Here is a 21,080-nt window from a genome sequence, read left to right as displayed (position 1 = left end):
TTGTGTTTATAATTTATTTTTGGTAAGTTATGGCTGGTCAATTAATCTGAGCTTTGATTGCTGCTGTGCGTTGTTTTATGTATTGTTGTGTCTGAATAAAGTATCCTGACAGCCATATAGCCAAGAGACATCTGCTATCTGATATAAATATGGATCTGAGTCAGATCTGTCACCGAATTAGCTTGCATCTGAGATATGGGTGAAAAGCATTGTAGTTCAAATCCATTTCGAAAATTTGCATTGTGATTTTGTGATAATGTGTGGGGGGCTTGGAAATCGATCTCGTGTGTGTGAGTGGGTGTATAAGAGAGAGAGATAAAGATAGGATTTGTGTGTGTGTCAGTGTTCATGTGTGCATAGCCTAAGTGCAGGTCTATGTTGTGGCCTGTTGTATAAGTTGCCCCTCTCTGATTCTCCCTGAAGCTACAGCCCACACAGCAGGGAAGCGCGGTTTCTCAGCGAGAGTGAGCGCTCGCTCACAGTGCTCTGTAAAGAGTCAAACTTAAACTGCCAGCCATTTCAGCGCGCCGATAGCGTGTCTGCAATCTCCCTCATTTGTCACCCTGGGTACCTCACCGTCGTTCAGCCAAGTGGCGCTCCTGTTGTGATAAAAGGCACACGATTGCAAAGAGGAAACACAATGGACAAAATATACCTGTCTGATTTATTGAAACAGACGTTCTGTACATACAATAAAACAGCACAGTGGATATACTCTAAACATTGCAACATCATGTGAGAGCGTGCAGTGCGTGGACTTTGAATGTGCGTTTATGTCAATACAAAGAAACATGGTGTCATTAAATCCATTTGACAACATACTACATTTATCTCTGCGATGCCCAGGTCGCAGATGCTATACACTGAAAAAAATATCTCTCCCTGCAGTCCCCTTCATCCTTGTATCATCTTGTGAGTCACCACATTTATAAACCATCTTACAAGAGTATACCAGTACAGGCCTTTGGAAAGCTGTCCTGTTTTGTACTCTATTCCTTAGAGGGATTTCTCCCAGCAGTCAGAGGTGTTACAGCTGTGTAATTAGGTGGCAGAGTAGAGTCCTGACCCCAGCTTGCTGCACCACCTTTGTTTTTCTCACTTATCTGTTTGCTTCTCCGTTTCACTGCCACTAGTCAAACAACACCATCACATCTCATCCCTATTATCCTCATATAGTATACATATGAATAGCAACACAAAACAACACATTCTTTATGTAGAGATATCAAATAAGTGACACTCACTGAAATTTGAGCAGTGTTGTCACTGACTTAATCACAACATTATTTGCCATAAGCTAACCTACTTATCATCTTGCACATGTGTTCTGTAGTGCTGAATGTACATATGACATAAAGTAGGAACAACATGAGTCCAAATATGGGATTCTGAGGTAAGCCAATATTGCACATTAAAGGATGTACTCAAAATATCACAGACTGATTATTTATTAAAGGATAGGAAAATCGTTTAAATATGTACAACAATTAGTGTTTATACTTGACCCTGAATCTACTTTATTATATACATCACATCCCACACTGTTTCTAGAAATACAGTCAAGCACGCCTGTGCTCTCTCTCGCGCGCACTCTCTCTCTCACACACACACACACACACACACACACATACAAACACCCAATGCACAGGATCACCTACAATTCACTCATAGGTAGGCAGAGCCATAAAGCCTTTAAAAAAGACACACCCCTGGCATATCTCAATTAGAAATGATCATTCATTACAAAAACACAAAGAAATTAAACATATGTCCACAAACATCATGCTCAATTTACCGTCACAACAATTCACAATTTCAACTGTGGGGCACATACTGGACGTCCAGACAAAACAGTGAAGTAGACTGAAGGGCAAAGAGAGGCCTACAAACAGACACACATCTTATAGAACATACAATACAAGGTCACAACAGCTCTATCACCTTACTCTCTTGTTTTGATACAGAACACATTCAGCACCTTGGATACCCTCTGAGCAGAATTAAGGCATGAGTCATTTTTTGACAGGGCAAAGCAAACTGGTACTCTGTGCGAGTTTGTTGTTTTTATGTGTATGTGTGTACTTTCTGTCTATGTCCTCAGCTGCCTGTGTGTGTGCATGTGTGTGACTGTGTCTGGCATTTACACAGACTCTCATTCTGAGCGGGCGAATAAGCACCTTTCAGAAGATGCTGACCATACCGTTTGTGTAAACATAGACTAGGTGGAGAGACCTGTAATGTGCCATTGTGTTGTAGGATGTAGTTTGTTGGTGTGAGCGTACGAGTCAGTATTCAGAGAAGTGGTGAGGGCCCAGACAGCCGTGCAGAGAAGAGACTGAGAACCTCATCTGCAGGTGAAATTGCATGTATTGTGTTCATCTGGTATGCTGGTGGTCAAAATGTACAACTTTTACCACTAGCAGTTGCTAAGGAAACCCGATGGTGCAGGTGCGTGTCTATTGCCTCTACTTTTTCAGCACATGAGCTGTTTAATGAACACACCTGTGGCCTCCTACGTTTGCCTATGTTTGGCTGCAAAAAAAAAGGCAGACCAAATCCAAATACACTCACCTTTTCCTTAGGATGTTATTCATTCAACTCAAATACAAAATAATTATCCAAAAAAACATTTACATCAATTAGTACTGTTTGTGTATAGAAGATTTACAATTTTTTCGTACATTCATAAACACATGAAAGAGAAATTTAACTAGATACTGCCCTCATTGAACATATTGCTATCTAGTCTTTGAAAATCTGTTATATATTGCTAAAAAACCTGACAACTACAAAATATCCACTTGACAACATATGTCTGCTAAACACTAATCAAAATATGTGTTTGAACATTACATCCTGGGTTATAATACATTATTCCCAGAGTACTCCATTTGAGATAGCTTACAGGGTTTTGAAAACCATATTACTGTTTTGAGTAGTGTCAGAGCCTTCTTCACAGCTGTGTGGTTAGAACCCGATTGGCATTCACATCTGGATCCTTTACTGTAGGACTGCAGTGCCGAACCTGGCTCTTTCACAGCGGTTCCGTCAGGCAGCGATCCATAGCGTCACTGCCCTCCAGGCGTAGCTTACGGCCCTTCCGTGCCTCCACCCAGGAGTTTTGGATGACAGTGCCCCCGGGAGAGGGGTCCACCTGCAGCAGCGAGACCACGCGCTTCTTGACCTTGGCCCTGAGCACGCGCCGCAGCTTCTGGCGCGTGAAGGCATAAAGCAGCGGGTGGGAGATGGTGGTGCCGTAGGCCATGGCCAGGAACCAGAGGCGTAGCGAAACGAGTGTGTCGCTGGGGCCCAGGCAGAGAATCAGCATATTGGTCACCGAGATTGGCGCCCAGCAGCCCAGGAAGGTGGAGATGATGAGCAGCGACATTCTGAAGACGCGCCGCTGGCGCTCCCGCCGGTCCCTGTGGCGTCGTACGGCCCGGCGTAGGGCAATGATGGCCGACACCGAGGCCTGCACCCCCAAAGGAGCTGGAGCTGGAGCTGGGGACGCTGCTGCGCTGTCCGCACCCATCAGGGGCGCAGTGGACAGGGCCGGAGGGGAGGTGGCGGTAGGGGTGGGCGAGGATATGAGTGGAGGGTGGGTGAGTTGCTTGGACTGCTCGGCCCTCTCAAGCTCCTCCTGCTCCGCCTTGCGTTTGCGCCTGCGACCGCGGCGGCCCCGGCAGCCCAGGCCGCGGCGGACATGCTGGTTCTTGCGCAATTGGGTGCCGATGCGGATATTGAGCGCGCGGAGGATGCGCGAGTACGTGAAGAGCATCACCACCACCGTGGCAAAGAAAATGGGCACCTGCAGCAAGAGGTGGTAGTACATTCCCAACCCTATGTGGTAGCCCTGCCCGCCAACACACAGCAACGTCCGGTTGCGCCATGACGTGGACTCGGTGGTGCCGGGCACCCCGTAATCCGTCTCTGAGGAGAAGAAGTCCACTTCAATGAACGGAATGAAGAAGACCGCCAACGAGACAGCCCACACGGCCGCCAGCAGCATCCCTGCCCAGCGCGGCGTCAGCAGCCGATTGGCCGGTCGCACAGAGATGTCGTAGCGGTCCATGCTGATGACGAGCACATTGATGGCTGTGGAGATGCTGGCAAACGTCACACAGGCCTCATGAAAGCAGCAGATGAGCGCCAGGTCACGGCCAGGGGGCAGCAACACCACCACCACCGTCAGCGGCAGGCACAACACGCACACCACAATGTCCAGGATGTGCAGGTTGACCGTCACCATGTTGCTGACCGAGTCCACCAGATTGGACTGGGAGCAGTAGAGCACCAGCACGGTCAGGTTGCTGCTGAAGCCCAGCACCAGCTCCAGCATCAGGAAGCTGGTCAGGGACACCTGAAAGCCTATTGGGTACGGCGTGTGCCACCCAGAGGGAGGGGTGGAGCCGCCGTGGCTCTCCAGGATTCCAGTGCTCACCACCGTCCCCATGCCGTCGCTGGTCTCCAGGCGCAGGGTGGTGTAGCTCTCGGTCTCCATGACAACCCTGCGATGATGCGGTGCTTTACCTCATGCAGTGACGGGGCCAGTGGCCCCAGCGCAGCCAGGTGTCCATTCTAGTGATAGTCAGATGAGTGATGGACAGCTCTGAGCCACGCCTGAGGAGGAGAGGGAATAGAGAGGGAAAGATGGATGAACCACACAGTCCAGAAAGAGAATGTACAGAGACAACACATTGTAGTCATATTCTTTATCTCTAGAAAAACGGTTATTTTTGCACTTCGGGTTAGATGTTAACTGCATTTCATTGGTTTTGTAAGACAATAAAGTTTAATCTAGAGGAAAGTGTTTATTAGGGTCACTGAATAAACACATGTTCTTATAAGTACATACTGCTATACTGGCAGTCATGTGCAGAATACAAAACATGGAAGGTTAAAAGTTATTACACATGCACATTATTTACATTACACAGCAATGTAAAAGATACAACTCCTCCCTATCCCAGACAAATCTGTCAAAGCACATGAAGTCTGGAATCTAAACCAGACCACCACAGTGCAGTAATACATATTTAATCATAAGGGTGGTCCTACACATATACCCTGTAAGCCAAACATACACTGTCCCGTAATTGAAGCTGTCCAGGTGCCTGACACCCCAGTCAATAAATTGTTGGTAATAAGATAACATCCTACACAGTATGTCCCTGCACTGCGTGTTCCCTTCTCTTCACCTGCCTTCTCCTGAGCTCTCCGAGCCTCTCCGCTGGCCCCTCTCTAGCCTGACGACAGCCATCAAAGCTGTCGTGTCTGTAGCATACTGGGCAGCAGATGTTCCTTCTGTGGAGGGAACATGTCCCTGGGAGCCTGGATATCCTGCTCTGTCATACATTATGATCCTCAACAGTTGTTGCTGCACAAAGGCACCCCACACACACACACATTCACACAAACACACACACACACTCTCTCTCTCTGTCACACACATGCAGACATACACACATATGCAGACACACACACGCACACACACACACACACACACACACACACACACACACACACACACACAAGCCCCCCACCTGAAGGGAACAATGCAGTCCTATTTCGACTTAAAGGTTACCCTGAAAACAGACAGGCAGAGCAGGGAGATAAGATATGCAGATTGAGTGCCTATTATGAAGAATAAGTAACTCAGCATCTTCCCAGTCCTCATGTAAAGGGTTACACTTTTTATCACATTCTAGTGGAAGAACAACCTACGTTTATCTTGGCACTCAGCCATTACTCAGACAGGAAATGACTGCTCTTGAAGTTTGGCGGTGACGGCAAATATTCTTAATGTTATAATGTCAATGGCCCATTTATTAGAGGAAGAGAGTGCTTTAGTAAAGAGCATATTAAATATCCCTGCAGTGAGCCATAATAGCTTTGATTTAAAGCATTAATGTTAACCGTATATCGTGGTTAAAAATATTCGACACGCTCTTTTAAGAAAAATTACATCAAAGTATTCAATGCAGTTGGCCCAACTCGGCAAAAAAATGTCCGCCTCTGCCTTCAGCAGAGGAAATATATTTCTTTCAGGAAATGTGATGACACTCTAGTTTAGACATGGACCTTCAGCTAACAACAGACAAAAGCATGTCTATTTCAGCATATGAAGTTTTAATCTCACGGTATTTGCATAATGCAATTTAAGTGATTGAGTCAGCCTGTCAATACCCAAATGATGCAAGGAGGCACTGAATTGAGAGTCGCTATCAGTAAGATGTAAAGGACCATCTGTCTTAGCTAATAGGACTGATAGTAATGGGAGCCTAGTGGGCCATTGATTTAAATGTAGAGAAAGCATAAAGCAGATATTCTGTTATTGTAAAATGAATATTCTGAGGGGTATACTACAAAAAAGCAAAGCATTTTTGTTTATGAATTGTAAAAGAATCTGAATGGATCCTGGGATTGCTCACCTACAACAGTTTAACTAAAAACCCAAATCACCTTCACCCAAACATTGTGAATTTAAACAAAATATGGTTTGACTTAATAAGGTCATACATGTAATTTGACTAGTTCTTCACTCTCTTGATATAAAACAAGTTATTTCTTCTTTTTTTTCTCCATATCCTATTCTCTGGTGTTGTTGTTTCCATAGCAACCGGGCTCTAGTCTGCAGTAATGAGAGGCCAGCTGCTAGTGAGTGGTGCCTGTGCTGTACTTCTGAATGTCACCACACTGAAGTAAATGACTACATTGACTTACAAGTGTTCAAGTGCTGTTGGCCCAGGGACATTTTACTTACTCTACTACTATCAAATGCAGTCAATTTCAGCTATGGGGGAAACAAAAAAAATGACATAAGATGTGGTGAGGCTCTGGATTGCCCCTGTTGACAATGAAAGAAAGGGAGTGAGAGGAGAGAATGTGGGGATGAACACTGAGCAGGGGCCAAGGCAGATGACAAGTGAGAGTGTGTGTGTGTGGGGGGGGGGGGGGGAAAGAGAGAGAGAGAAAGGTGGAGGGGTTGCTGCTTTAAGTGCTGCAGTCTTGTGCTCAGCTCATTGTAGAGATTTCCAGCTGGCACTGTTCGTGAGCAGACTGCCTGATCATCACTCTGCCATGCGGGATGAGCCCGGGCCGAGTGGCAGCGGCAACAAAAAAATGACAACAGTAAGATGGTACACAGTTTGTGATCCGTGATAAAAGGCGACTTAGGTGCCTGCCGCGGACATGGTTGTCTCCATTATTGATAACACAGCAGGAACAGGTTTGGGGTTTGGGCCAAGACTGGTGTGTGTGCGTGTAAGTGTGGGTTTGTGTGCACACTCATGGGGGAAGGACAGCAATCCTACTTTCAAGTAAACAGAGAACTCCTCGGGGGACAGGAAGGCTGGAGAGAATGATGCAATGTGTTTACTTTTCCCCCACATCCTTAAGGCCCCCTACTGCATCCAATCTCTCTTCTCATAGTGGTTTTGTGAGGGCCAACATCACGTTCAGTCTCATCCAGACAATAAAACAAGACTGATACGCCAGCACTTAAGGGGAACACAAGGAACAAAGTAGTTCTTTGGTAAAAATGTAAAAACATACATAGACATTTGATATATGGCTTAATTGGTATTTAATTAGGGGTGGGAAAAAAAATCGATTCTTCGATTTATCTCGATTCTCTCTAGAACGATTCTGTCTCGATTCAGAAAAGTTAATAATCGATTTTTTTAATAAAAAAAAAAAAAAAAAACATTTTTTTTTTTACACATCCGTTTTGTGTTGAAATGCAAGCTGCATCGATTATTGCCTTGTTCATAGAAAGTCATAATTGTGACAAGGAAAAGCTTTTTCTCTAATAAAAAAATTGAGAAGGTAATTCATCTGTTGATATCAAACACAAAGTAGGAAGTGATTTGAGACTCTGAATAGCAAACTCAAAGGTTTTAAAAATCGAGATGCATCGATAAATCGTTTTATCGGTTTAGAATCGATAATCGGTTTAGAATCGAATCGTTGACCTCTGAATCGGAATCGAATCGAATCGTGAGGTGCCAAGAGATTCCCACCCCTATATTTAATGGTCTGTATCTGATGTGCACTTGTTTGTCAGGCTGAACAGTCATTTCGTATTATGGATTGATTGAACTGAGGAACCCTAAGGAGCTGCAGCAAGTGTGTTTTTATCTGTGAGACAATGCAACGTGACCTTCACCTGACCCCTGAAGCTCAAGGCCAGCAGCGCTCAGCCAACCGCTGAGCGCACGGACCTGTCTCTCCCTATCACCAGCGCAGCCCGATAACCATGCTCAACAGTGAGCCCGTTTTGCTGTTGCATGCAACACAGACGTCGGGATCCTCAGGTCATTGCTTGAAGAGTGGCATAAACATCCACTGACACCCAACAGGCGAAACTAATGCTACACACAGCGTGCAGCCCCCTCCCTCCCCTCTCTCACACACAAGACCCACCTCCGCGTAGGTTTGCACGGTAGATTAGAAGCTGTTGATAAGCTCAGCACAGAGCCACGCAGAGAAACCCAGGTGCACTTACACTAGCACACACGTCCTAATTAACTCCCCTGCCAGCAGGGTATTTCACTGGGGAGCCCAGGGGCCTCAGGTAATCGGCTTTAATCACTTCCGACCACCAGAGAGAGGAGAGATGACTCCACTACAGTAAACTAGAGGATAATTATGACTCCCTATCTTAAGCTTCGAGCCAATCAATCATAGCATTTTGTTGCTTATTACCTCCATTCAACAGTGGACTGTACAGCTGTGAGTGGTCGGGACCCTGGTGTGAGCTGACTGAGCTGGACAGAGAGAACCTCAGAAAAGCTGAGGCAATGTTAGCTTCTGTCACACTCTACTTAAAATTTCATCAGATCAAGAACAACTATTTACCTATCTATCCATCTATCTATATGTCTATATAACTACCTGTCTGTCTGTTTTTATATTAAATCATCCCTGACGACGAGGCATGCAACACCTGAACGTCTTAGCCATTGTATATTGTTTTTCATAACATTTCCAACAAATAATCTGAATCCTGCTTTGTCATCATGCATCAGACATCATTTTAGGCACTAAAATGTCAGTAAGACAAGTTTGGTGAGGATGATTCACCTTTTAACAGTGCTCAGAACAATACGATTCTTTTTGGCAACATCCTGACCAGCCCTTACTGAAATGTCAACAGCATATTCATTTACTTTTTGTATTGACTCTAAAATTGCAAAACATTATCACAGAGTGCACGGAACAAAACACCACAAATCAAAATTGACTGTGACTAGTGGAGACAGGCTTAGGTGTATTTTTGTCAGTAAATAAATAAATTAAAAAAAGACCAATGTTCCATTCTGTGTAGTCAGTTCCGCTCAATATTTACACGACACAACATGAGTTGCTGATTCACGGAACAGCTGTTGATTTGGACTGGCTAAGACTGGTTTCAGCATAAGTGATATCAAAGTTCTTCAGGCTAAAGAGCCGAGGTCCAAGACATCCCAAATGTAATTAACCTTTCCGCTCTACTTTCTGAACTGTATTTCAATTCATGCCACTTTTTGTGGTGCCAAATAACATCAGCACATGTAGAATTAGCTTGAAGCGCACTAAATCAAAATCTCTAGCACCACCACCAGGTCAAGAAAAACCTCTTAATTCCAACATTTAGGTTTTCATAGTCTTCTTGTTATGTCTTGTTATCTTTATTAGTTGTCTTTGTTTGTGAAGTGCACTTCAAGTTCACTAACATCTGGCAAATGTTACTGTGTCCACCAGATACAAATCTAACAATGGATAATCCAAAATGCACGGGCACAACACCAAATCACAGAAAATAGAAATAATTGCTGTAACCAATGTAACACTGATTCTTAATCCCTGGTATTGTCACGGTTTACAGACCAAATTCTCAAAATTATTCTGAGCTCTTGAAACATCGAGAATGAATACAGATTAATGAATATATCTGAAACTTCACCAAGGCATCCGTTTTACCCAGGACCAATGCAACTGGTTAAAGCAGCACGTTAAAACCCAATGCCAGTGAAAAAGCAGGACAGAAAGTCTTGTCTATTCACCATTGTTTCCCAGATGGCTATGAGCCACAGTTTGGTTTACAGTAAGCCCACACTTTGCACTTCTTCAAGTTGTCATGACACCAAGTCAATTTATAGAATAGGAGTCTGCAAAATGATTGTGTTGAACACCTACTGTGTTGCCAGTTGGGCACAGGGGCTTTATCAATCCAGCACAGAGCGTTCACACTGAAGTAGAATCAGACAATTAAAGAATAAGTGAATTTGCCTCCTTTCAAGCATGCATTTTACTGTTGAATTCTCTCATTGAAAATATTAAGCCAGCCTCACAAATCACTCCTAATGGCTTACATCACATTTGCTTACAAGTGTGTGCTTCTGTGTCTAAGTGTGAGGCATACACATACACAAACATACTCTCACACACACACACACACACACACACAATTAATGGTTGAACATTTGTTGGAAAATAATCGGCAGGAGGGGGAAGGGGGTTGAGATGGATGGAAAACATTTTCTTCTGAACACCTCTGGCCTCTGCACCTCTGATCCTCCTACTCGTAAATCATTCACTCCGGCACGATGAGACAGCCCACTCCATAACCAGACACCAGAAGAGAACCACCACACCATTTCAGCACAGCATAACAGGACAAAACTAGGGTGGCTGGATCACGGGTGGAATATGAAAGCTTGGAGACAAGAGGGGACTGCAGTGCACAGTTCGCAACCTGAGGGTACTGAAGCAAGTTCACCTTTCAAAGCTTTTGCCATGAAACTGCTGGGGGGCTGTTGCTTGCCCCTGTGAACTGTGGGCTGCTCGATCTTCAATAACATTTCCCAGGGTTGATGGATTAAAAAAATAAAATAAACAAGAAACAAACACAGCTCTCTGAGACATAAACAAGTGAGATCCTCTTAAAGAATACATGATGTGGAAAATACAAATAATGCACTTAGATACACATTTAATGCACTACCCACACTAGCCATTAGCGTACCTGGCAGGAATACTCAAACAACAACGTAAGGGCTTGATTGTTTCCCTTTTCTCTGAGAAGAAACTGAGGGCCTCATTTACTAACAGAATTGCGCTCATTTCAGGCGTAATTTCTGCGCAAATAGCGGGTAAAGACATAAACCCTTATTAACAAAGGTGGCGCACTTGAGTAAAAATGCAGATTGCCCGCTGCTGGGAGGGTATAAGGGAAAGTGGGTGTTGTTCATTGCAAAGAGATGGGAGGAGATGCGTAAAGTGCACCTAATTATGTATTAATAACGAAACAAGAGGTGTTTTAGCATGACATATCAGATGCTAAATAAAAACTATCTGCGTGCGAGAAATTTGAAAAATATGAACATCAGAAATGTTCTTTTGTTTAAAGTTTATATTTGATATATCATTTAATATAGGCATATACAAAATTGTCCCACCAGCTGTTCGGCCAGGTCTTACCCAGAATCACCGCTCCATGTATGGTTTAAACCGTATTTCCACCCATCGTTCAAGCACACCGAGTACACGGTGTAAAAAAGGATAAAATGACAATCGCAGAATTTAAGGCACCTGCACTGAACAGAAGGGAAAGGCACCTATACGGTACTGTTCAACCCTTCAAAGCAAAGTTTTTTTAAAATTATATTTCTAACTCATCATCCATGGTGGCAAGAACAAGCAGGCCCATTCTCCCCTATTTTAGCGGCTCATTAAATAACACTAGAGGACGGAGTAAGGCGCTGATTATGAGACGAGGTTCTTGTTTGATAAAGATAAATACCACGCAAAATGAGGAAACACACCGTTTGGCAAAGGCGCTGATTGCGCTGCACTCACAAATGTTAGTAAATGAGGCCCTGAGTGTCTCTCACAAGATTTAAAAATGAGGATCTGACATAATGTGGTATTGGTGTTATCCAGCATCGAGTATTTTTTTCCACACCAAACCACAACGCTTAAATGTTTAAACCTTTTGTATGACATATGCAACATTACCAAATTTAAATGAGATCTTACTAATAATAATGATACATTGGGTTTCTTCCTCTTTCTCTACCACTAGAGTGGCCTTAATGATCTTTGCTGAAGCAGCTATATACAGAAACCCATCAAGCACCCATCTCTGGTGAAGAAGGATCATGGTCAGCGCAAAAGGCTGACATCAGCCAAAGAGGCAGAAGCCTCAGCATTCCCTCGTGACACTGCCTGAATCACGATGGAACAGATCTCCTACATGCCTTCAAAATATTCAGTTTCTGGACTGCTACAAATACTTTATTAGAAACAAGTATGTAGGGGTAGACATATCAACATGTATAAATTGCATAGAACCGCTCTATTATTTGGCATTTAAATGTCTGTCTTAAAATGGGCCGAAATTGAAGAGAATACAGGTTGACAAAATGTTACAGAGGTGTGAAAATGCCTTTTCCTAACAGCCCATTAAAAACATTGTCCCTTGGACTGTGATGCAGACTGTGTTGTGCAGGAATGATTCAAGCATAATTGTCTGTTTCTATTTATAACAGCTTAATTTCTATTTAACCGTGTTCAATATTACATTAATATAATGCAATCATTCATAAATTATGAAGAAAATCACTGAATTAATCTTCTATAACAAGCCTAATTGGAAGCCACCTGCCTAGCTAATGGTTTCAGGGATGGAAATTTCTCCCTCCCCTCGTAAGAGCTTTTGATCTCAGGTGAGTTCCAGTCAGTGATCAGTTGCCCATGAGGCGTGTGTATTCCTGAGCCTCAGCAGGCATCACAGGCATCACAGTCTTTACTTTCAGTCATCGCACACAACCACAGCCAAAAGGACATGGCCTAGTCTTTAGAGATGAGATATTCTTTTCTATTCCACACGCGAAATGTAGCCTACAAAAACCAGACCCAGTAATGTTATGTTATTTATATACACATACAATAAAATGCATATCCTGCCCATTGATTGCTTATTGTTGATACTGCAGCCTACTTAAAGTATCCAGATATGACATTTTTTTTAAATGTCGTATTATTAGTTCTACATTAATAAGTCAAATGAATTCAACTCAATTTGCTGAATTTATTTTATTACATTTTTGTTCCATCTGGTAAGCTCCAAAGTGGACTCTACTCTCATGCCGGCATTCTTTCTGAATGCTGATGTAAATTATGTCCTTGAACTACCCTCGTAAACAAGGAAGACAAGGAATATTAACTCTTCCCCAGTTTCATTGCCTAGGATGTCCACAAAGAAATCCAGTTTATACATGATGTGTCAGAGAAGGAGTTGCAGAGGAAAATGAAAAAAAATCATTGTAAGACACTGGGCAACACGGTTGCCAAAGGCAGAATTATGATCCATATCCTAACCTTGAAAAACGAGGATCAACACAAGAAGAAGGACCACCGTGGATAATCAATTTCAGGCAACCCTGTAAGTCTACATCTGTCGATTTTAATTCATTCACTTAATGAAGGCACAGCCAATCCTATTAATTACTCAATTCGCTCCAAATAACATTGTTTTTGAAAAGACTAGTTTGCAAAGTTGTCATCTTGCTATTATCCCACAGTCTGACCCTCATCTTTTACCTAGCCTAACCATTGAGAGCAATAGAGGAGCTTGATGTGTGATCTCATCCAACTGGTGTGTTGATCATGTGCTTGGCTTTTACAAAACCTTTTGACACCATTGTGTCCCTTTTTGATCTAATCTACATTTATCTAACGTTTAAAGAAGAATACACAGCTATTGTGAGAGAAGCAAAGGTGAAGAGATGAAGCTCTTTTGGTGATTCCATGCCAGATCACTTAGACGACCGCATGTCCCCTCAGTTTTTCTCCACATTTTTATAATAATATAAATATATATATATAATATAATGTTGGCAATTACTTAGGATGCTGAAATTGTGCTTATATTTAGTTCACATGTACGTCTTTATTATATCCATCTTTCAACTTCATGGCTCAATTATTTCAGTGAATATTACTTTTATTTTCAATCACACTATCTTGAAATAAGGACACACCTTGAGATTTCAAATGACCATTTCCGTGGAAACATATCTCAAAAAGAAAAAGAGAGAAAACAATATGAACTGTGTTGTGTACATATGCTCATTTGGCAAAGACTCTCTCTAAATATATTGTGATTTGGACTTGGTGAAGGTCTGAAAATGGTAAGATCACAAGTGCACAAATCACATGCTAATGAATAATTAAAAAAGTATTATTTGAAAATGTCAGTATCCAAAAATGCTACATCAAATTTTAGGCAGTGAAAAAGGGAAAATTTGTGTGAGGGTCTCTTAATTCAAATTGCCATATATTTGTTAACGTCAGGTGTTTGGCTGTGAAATTTCTCCTGTGTCGTTATTTGGACGATGGGTATACCGGATAAAAATGTGGAGAAAAGCAGAGGGGATCCCATGGGAAATTTTTCAGATTTCATGCGGTTTGGTATGGAATGACCCATTCCACTATTTTGAAACGTAGAAACTCTTCAAATGAAAGTCTATTTCTTCTTGGAATACCATAACCATTAAATGTGAAAGTCTCTTTGGATAATAATGGAAAAATTGTCCCCGCTTTCTGAAGAGATATTTCTACTCTGGCCTCTGAGACTGCATCATATCGTGTCAGACAGCAACCTGTGCATATGGGCCTTTGTTCTCACTTTGGGCTGAAACTGTGCCCAGGCATACAACTGCCAATGGTCAGCAGTGGTCAGATGTGCTCCGCGCCCTTCAAGGGAACACGAGACAATTCTGGCACTGTGTATTGTCCTGCTTCACAGCCACATGAATAATTGAACGCCGTGCTTTTACGGCGGAATCTTGGATTCAAAGCGGCCGATACCAAAACTTGAGTGCCAAATAGGACAGAGAGGGAGGGAAACGGAGAATATGAGAGAGAAAGAGAGAGAGAGAGAGAGAGGAGGACGTAAGAAAATGGAGAGAGAGAGAGAGAGATGAAAGGGAGTGGAGCCATTTAGCACGAATGATGGAAGTTGCTTATCTACAGACAGAAGCAATTAGAGTAGAATTCTTCTGATACATCTAGTGCTCCTGAACGGAGAGAAAAAGCAGATGTTTTCCTTTCTTCTTTTTTTTCACTCATTCTTCACCCATCACTCTGTCGAAAGGTTACCTTATGTTCAGAGTGCAAACACATTCCACAGAGAAGCAGAGTTAAAATGGGAAAGCTTTCATCATGACCAAACCACTCACCATCTTAACCTCATAAGCACCCCATCTCTCCTCCTTCCATCTTCTGTACTTCCTCTCTCTCTGTCTCTCTTTCTCACGCTCACTTTTTTTGGCCTACACCTGCATCCACCCACCTCTCATCTATCAACGTCCTGCTTTCCCACCCTTGCTCTGGTTATCTATTCACTGGCCTGCTTTTTGGATCACTTTCCTCCCTTCCTTCTCTCGGTCCCTCTTGCTTCCTCCTCTTATCGTGCGTGCCCAGTACTTGACGCTCTTTTTCAGCTATTATTACCGCAGCGGAGAGGATGGAACAGAACCACTTTCATCCTTCCGTGCTTTTCATGACAACATCTAAAGTGATCAGGTGCAGGGTAGACATGGAGAAGGTTGATATGCAGAGAAATATTATATGTCCGTGGTGCATTATTATTTTATATTACATTACTGAATACGGAAATGGCAGCACTTCTCTGCGGGGTGTTCACTTTGAAGTGTTTGGTACTCTACAAAGACTTCTTATGAAACTGGAAGAAAAAAAAACACCTAAGAGATGTGAATAGCGTGTTTCATTGCTCCCATACAGACACATGCGCACCTGCATATACATGTGCAGTCGCACACACCATCTCTATTCACACAGGTATACGCAGATATCAGTGTGCTCCAACAAATATACTTACATAAATAGACCCGCACAAACGTGCACAAGCACAGGCACACATACACACAGTTCAACACAATTATTGTGGAAAGATGTTTTCCTATGAAACCCTCAAAGGACCATTTCTCGGAGGAGGCCAGGAAAAACACACAGCTTCTGAGAGTCTGCGCCACTGTGCTCAAAGTCAAACAACAACAACACATCCACGCCACGGAGAGATCACTCAGCACAGTGCGAAATATTTTGTTAAACATTTTAGTGCAAATCTCAGTTTAAAGCAATAAAAAGAAGCTGTGAATTATTACAGTGTGGCTGTATCTTTTGTGAAGTCCCCAGATAAGCTTGATGAACAACTGAATTGTGCTACATACCATTAATTAGATGTCTAATGTAGCATATTTAATGTGTCTTGTAGATTAAAAATTATCTGATCTTGCCATTGCTAGCAAATGCATAAAACTCAATTTAGAAAAATAGAGAACATTTTAAGAATAATGCCACACGGCTACTACCACAGGTTGAAAAACATTGTTATGAATAGGCAGGGCACATTGCTGTGAGTTCCACCTAAAGCCACCAAAGACAGCCTCAAAAACACACTTATTTTAATGAGATTTCCTTCCAGGATGGCGTGATCTCACCCCAGTTATAACTATGTGAAAAGAGCTGCATGTGTTTCCAAAAGCAGAGGTTGTGTGTGATTCATCCAACAGAAAAGATGACATGCCATGGATGACATCCGTGCCAGGAGATTGATCTGGTGTGATTTCTCATCTATTCCACGTTGACATGCACAATAGAAAGCCTATTATACTGTAGCTCTCACGATTACTGTATGTCAGAAAACACTCTACATATTTGAACGTTGAAACACACGAACACAATTTATCTTATTACTGAACAAAACGTACACCACCTACGTATGGTATTAAACGGTTGTTGTGACACTAGGCAGATATGCTGAACTTACCTCCCGCGGTGGTGTGGTCCGGTTCCCGCTACATTCTTCAGCAGGTGCCCGTTTGTCCTGCTCCTGAGACCCACAGCCTGCTCCTCTTTCAATGGCACGTCTAGAAAGTTTTGTATTCAACCAAAACACCACCAAAACGTTTGAGCTCTGTAAACAAATCAAGCGTGTGTCTGTGCACAATACAGGCGAGGGGCTTTCCTTATACTAGCGTCTCTACCTGTGCATCCTTTTAAATAGTCTACTTTTGGCGCATTTGGTGAGCCCCTACCATTACTCTCCGTGGCTGTATCAGTTAAGCTATAGGCTGTTATAGTGAAGGCAGCTGGGACGGAGAACAAAATCAAATAAAGCTTTGTCTCTGTCAGGTTGACTCCTTGTCACACGCACTGCGGTTTAGGAGCAGTGGGTACCCACCAGAGATACAGAAAGAGCTCTTCCCTCTTGTCCAATACGGCGATGTCTGCAGGCTGCTGGGGTGGGAGGGGGGAGGGCGGGGGTGGCAGGCTCGAATAGGCTCCGAACCGTGAGCACGAGGATAGAAGGAGGGAGGTGCTACACATTCATGCAAGGTCATCCGAGACTCCTCAAGGGTGAACGTGGCAGAAGCACTCCGTTAACAGAATTACTTGAATTTATAATTGTTATGAATGGAAATGGGCTCGAATATGTATCGCTGCTGCCTTTCTCATAAATGAGCTGTAAAGCCCTGAATCACCGATGCTGAGAGAAAAATATGAAGTTGTAGTCAGAGATTCCCTCACGTGCCTTAATCCCTCTTAACACGCTAGTCGGCATCGGGACACTCTCGACACTATTCTGTATCACCACAAGGTAATTATAGGGATGTGCTCATAATTTTTATGTAGAGATTTTGAACACCGTCTTTATCACCCTCATCAAGTACAACACAACACAAGTGTCAAGATACAAAATGTTTATTGCTTTTGCGATCTTTGTGAATGACCTTGAACTGCCAACACATTACAATATTCCCATGTGTCGTGCGGTGGTGTTCCCAATGGGAAACTCTCTCTCTTGGTCATGTGCAGGAGGGATGCGGGGCCGCGCCCCTGGGCGACACCTGTCTTTAACAGGTAGTGCACCCTGAAATGCATCCTAAAAAATGACTTAACTACGATGGCACATCAATGCTAGTGTGAATATTGACAAAATTACCCATTTTATAAAAATCTGCATTTTATGGGTTGAAAATGGCTCAACACGCCAACTACTGTACCAAATCATCTTGAACCTTGCCAGACTGATGCTGACGTAGTCAGCCATTTGGCCCTGATAACTGTAAATAACATTATTTACTGTTATTTACAGTCATTGCCTGAGACTTATTTTTAAATATAAAAATATAAATACTTTCCCCCTCAGTGGGCAGCAAAGTCCATGGGCAGCAAAGGAGATGAAGAGAGGTAATTATCTGGTTTGTTTTCTTTTTGAGGGAATTTGTTATTATTTCTGAACTATTTAGCCAATGTATCTAGGGGCTTATGTAGCTACCTTATGTGTTAGCCCACCAATACTTATAGGCTTAGATACACTGTATGTAGCTATGTTTATGTAATCTTGTATGTAATCTATCTGTGTATATGGTCGCGGTTGTCTGCATTGTAGTTGTGAGCAAGGGTTGTTTGAGAGTATTTATTTTATGTTAGTCTATATTGGCTTTGAATGGGACATTTTACAAATATGGTGATGTAGATTATTTCTGTATTTTGCAGTTGTGAGAATGAGATTGAGAACTAGAAATGCATTTTTGTAAGAAAATGCGAATGTGGTTGCACCGCAGCAGTAGCCGGCTGTTGCATACCGTAACCTGTGCAATTACACAAGAAAGGTGAGCTGGATGAGCAACATACATCATGTAACAAGGTGTGGGGCAGCAATTCTCTAACATCAATGACCCACTGACATTCTGGCACACAGGCAGAAAACACATACTGTGCTGTTAAAATATGAATCAGTCAATGTTTAAAATGAATTGATGGTCTCCATTCATTCTCATTGTGTGCAAACAACTTGGCCACGTTGTTTCTCTGAAGAACGTCTGCTGGGCAAACAACATTTCTTAACCACGCCACTAGAGACATATAACATTCATTTTCACTGGGAAAATAAGCAATTAAAAACAGCAATTACAAAGTAACAAGAGTGCTTATCAAAAAGTTGTGTACAAGCACACTACATGGCATTAGAACGGACCTGTGAGCTGGCACCAAAAATGAGTGTAATAATAATAAAAATAATAAAAACAAGACTTTAGAACAATGTGGTTGCTTGCGTAATCACATAATGAGACATGTGAATGAGACATAATGAGACGTGTGAATGAGACATTCTCTCTCATGGACTCATCCTCCAGCAGAAATCAGGCAGTGTGTGTACATGTGTTTTGGAGAAGTGGCTTTGGAGAGAAGCCTGAATGAACGGGCTGGGATTTTTTTGGTTGTTATCTTTCAAAATCTAGTTTACTCTTGCGGGTTTCTCCAACATTGCCTGCCCTACCTTTAATCTTTGAGAAGCTGGAGCAAGATGCGTTGTCAGGCTGTCTTAAAAAAAGAGATAAAAGAGCTTAAGACCAGCTTCTATCTGTAAAACAATCTCTATCAAAACACATGGAGATGAGAGGCAATTGGTCTGACACATTGTATTTGCTGTAGCTCGCCTCAGACTGCCTCAGGTGGATAGTTCCAAACCACCATATGTGTGAAGTGGCAGTGTAATGTGGTAAATCACATGGTTTTAGCACATTGTGTGTGGGCGTCTGTGTGGGTGCCACGGTCATGTAGGCTACATGGATGGAGATGGATTGAGAAAATGACAGAATATAAAAGAAAAATAATCTGAAAAAAAAGATACAAATGATGGCTGAGCAGGGCATTGAAATGAGAATAAATAGAGAAGATTCAATTGTGATCTCGACTTTATTCCCTCAACAATGCGATTTGTGTTGGCTAAATTGATGATAGAGAAGGTCAATCTCAATTTAAACAGTCCTCACTCTCTCCACCCACATGAAAGTCCATCAGTGGCTTTTCACTGCCAGGATGTTGTGAGGACTATCAGAACTAACAGAAACCAGACTAACAGAACTAACAGAAACACAACTAACAGAAACCAGACTAACAGAAACCTCAACTTAAGTAGCATTAAAATTTCTCTGACTGACTTAAGATATCAGTCTAATAACATGGTTTACACAGTCACATCAAATGGAACATCAAATTCCACGAAATAAAAATGAGAGGTGCTCATTATTAATTTAAAGCACAGTAAAAGGGTGTTGCATTCTGTCAGGTGAGTATCAACCTCACAGTTCAAGTCCATTTGCAGTAACAAAAGCTCACAGCAATTTGCTTTGCATAACAGAGAAAATCCTCTCATTGCGTGCTTGCATGAGGGAAAAATATTCCAAGACGAGCTGAATTAATTCATGAACTGTGTGCCCTGACCGGCCACTTTTAAATCAATGAGCAATTAGTTAAAAGCCTGTTAAGATTGTCTTTTTCATGCCACACTGGAAAATGTGAACTCACCTGTGTAGAGACCGATTCTCAACACAAGAAAGTGGATTATTTGGGTGTTGTTTTGCCCGGATCTGCGGTATTCAATCAACCATTTTCTGATGGGCACAATGAAGGGGTAATCCCTTTGGGTGAGTGGAGATCTGAGTATGTGTGGATGGAACACTGTTACATCACACCGAGCCACCTATTAACCCCTAACATTCAATCCCCCTTCCTCTTTCCTCTTTATCCCACCTCCTTGTAAGACAGCACCAACATTTTGCCAGTTCTGAACAAAGATTGCTAGAAGTAGAATTAAATTGATTTGAGCCAAACTGCCAAGGAAATGCTTTGTTTTGTATAGTCACTGTTTAGTTGGCAACAGTTGAATAGTGAAGAAAACGTTATTGGCTCTGCAGATATTCATTTACTGGCTATTTTTTACAATGAATAGTGTTCCAGGTCATTCCATTCGATTTCTGTTTCCTGGCTTTGTTTGTAATCTGACCAACAGCTCTTCAGAAATAGTTTTGAGTGTGTATTTATTTTATGGATTGAGATTGACTGTACCCTGACAAGAAAGAAGAGAGAGAGAGAGAGAAAGAGCGGGGAAGATAGGTAGAGAGATCATATCTGTCACCCCAATTCTTTACTCTACTGCAGCATGTCCAACACAAATCTCAGAACCTCCTGCATTTCTCACCCCTGTGTCAAAAAAAAAA

At 42.5% G+C, this 21,080-nt stretch overlaps 1 protein-coding gene across 1 annotated transcript; it reads right to left on the bottom strand.

The window, feature by feature from the left end:
* Positions 1-650: 650 nt before the first annotated feature.
* On the bottom strand, positions 651-17,301 carry LOC105912153 (G-protein coupled receptor 22-like). The gene is made up of 2 exons (XM_031567448.2): positions 16,841-17,301; positions 651-4,620 (listed from the first exon to the last, which is right to left on the bottom strand). Exon 2 carries the CDS (start codon positions 4,499-4,501, stop codon positions 3,035-3,037), a length of 1,467 nt encoding a protein of 488 aa, XP_031423308.1. The 5' UTR covers positions 4,502-4,620; positions 16,841-17,301; the 3' UTR covers positions 651-3,034.
* Positions 17,302-21,080: the final 3,779 nt, after the last annotated feature.

Source organism: Clupea harengus, chromosome 5 (assembly GCF_900700415.2).
Source record: "Clupea harengus chromosome 5, Ch_v2.0.2, whole genome shotgun sequence".
Lineage (NCBI taxonomy): Eukaryota > Metazoa > Chordata > Actinopteri > Clupeiformes > Clupeidae > Clupea > Clupea harengus.
Note: the sequence above shows the minus strand (reverse complement) of the source record. Positions and strands in the feature narration are given on the sequence as shown.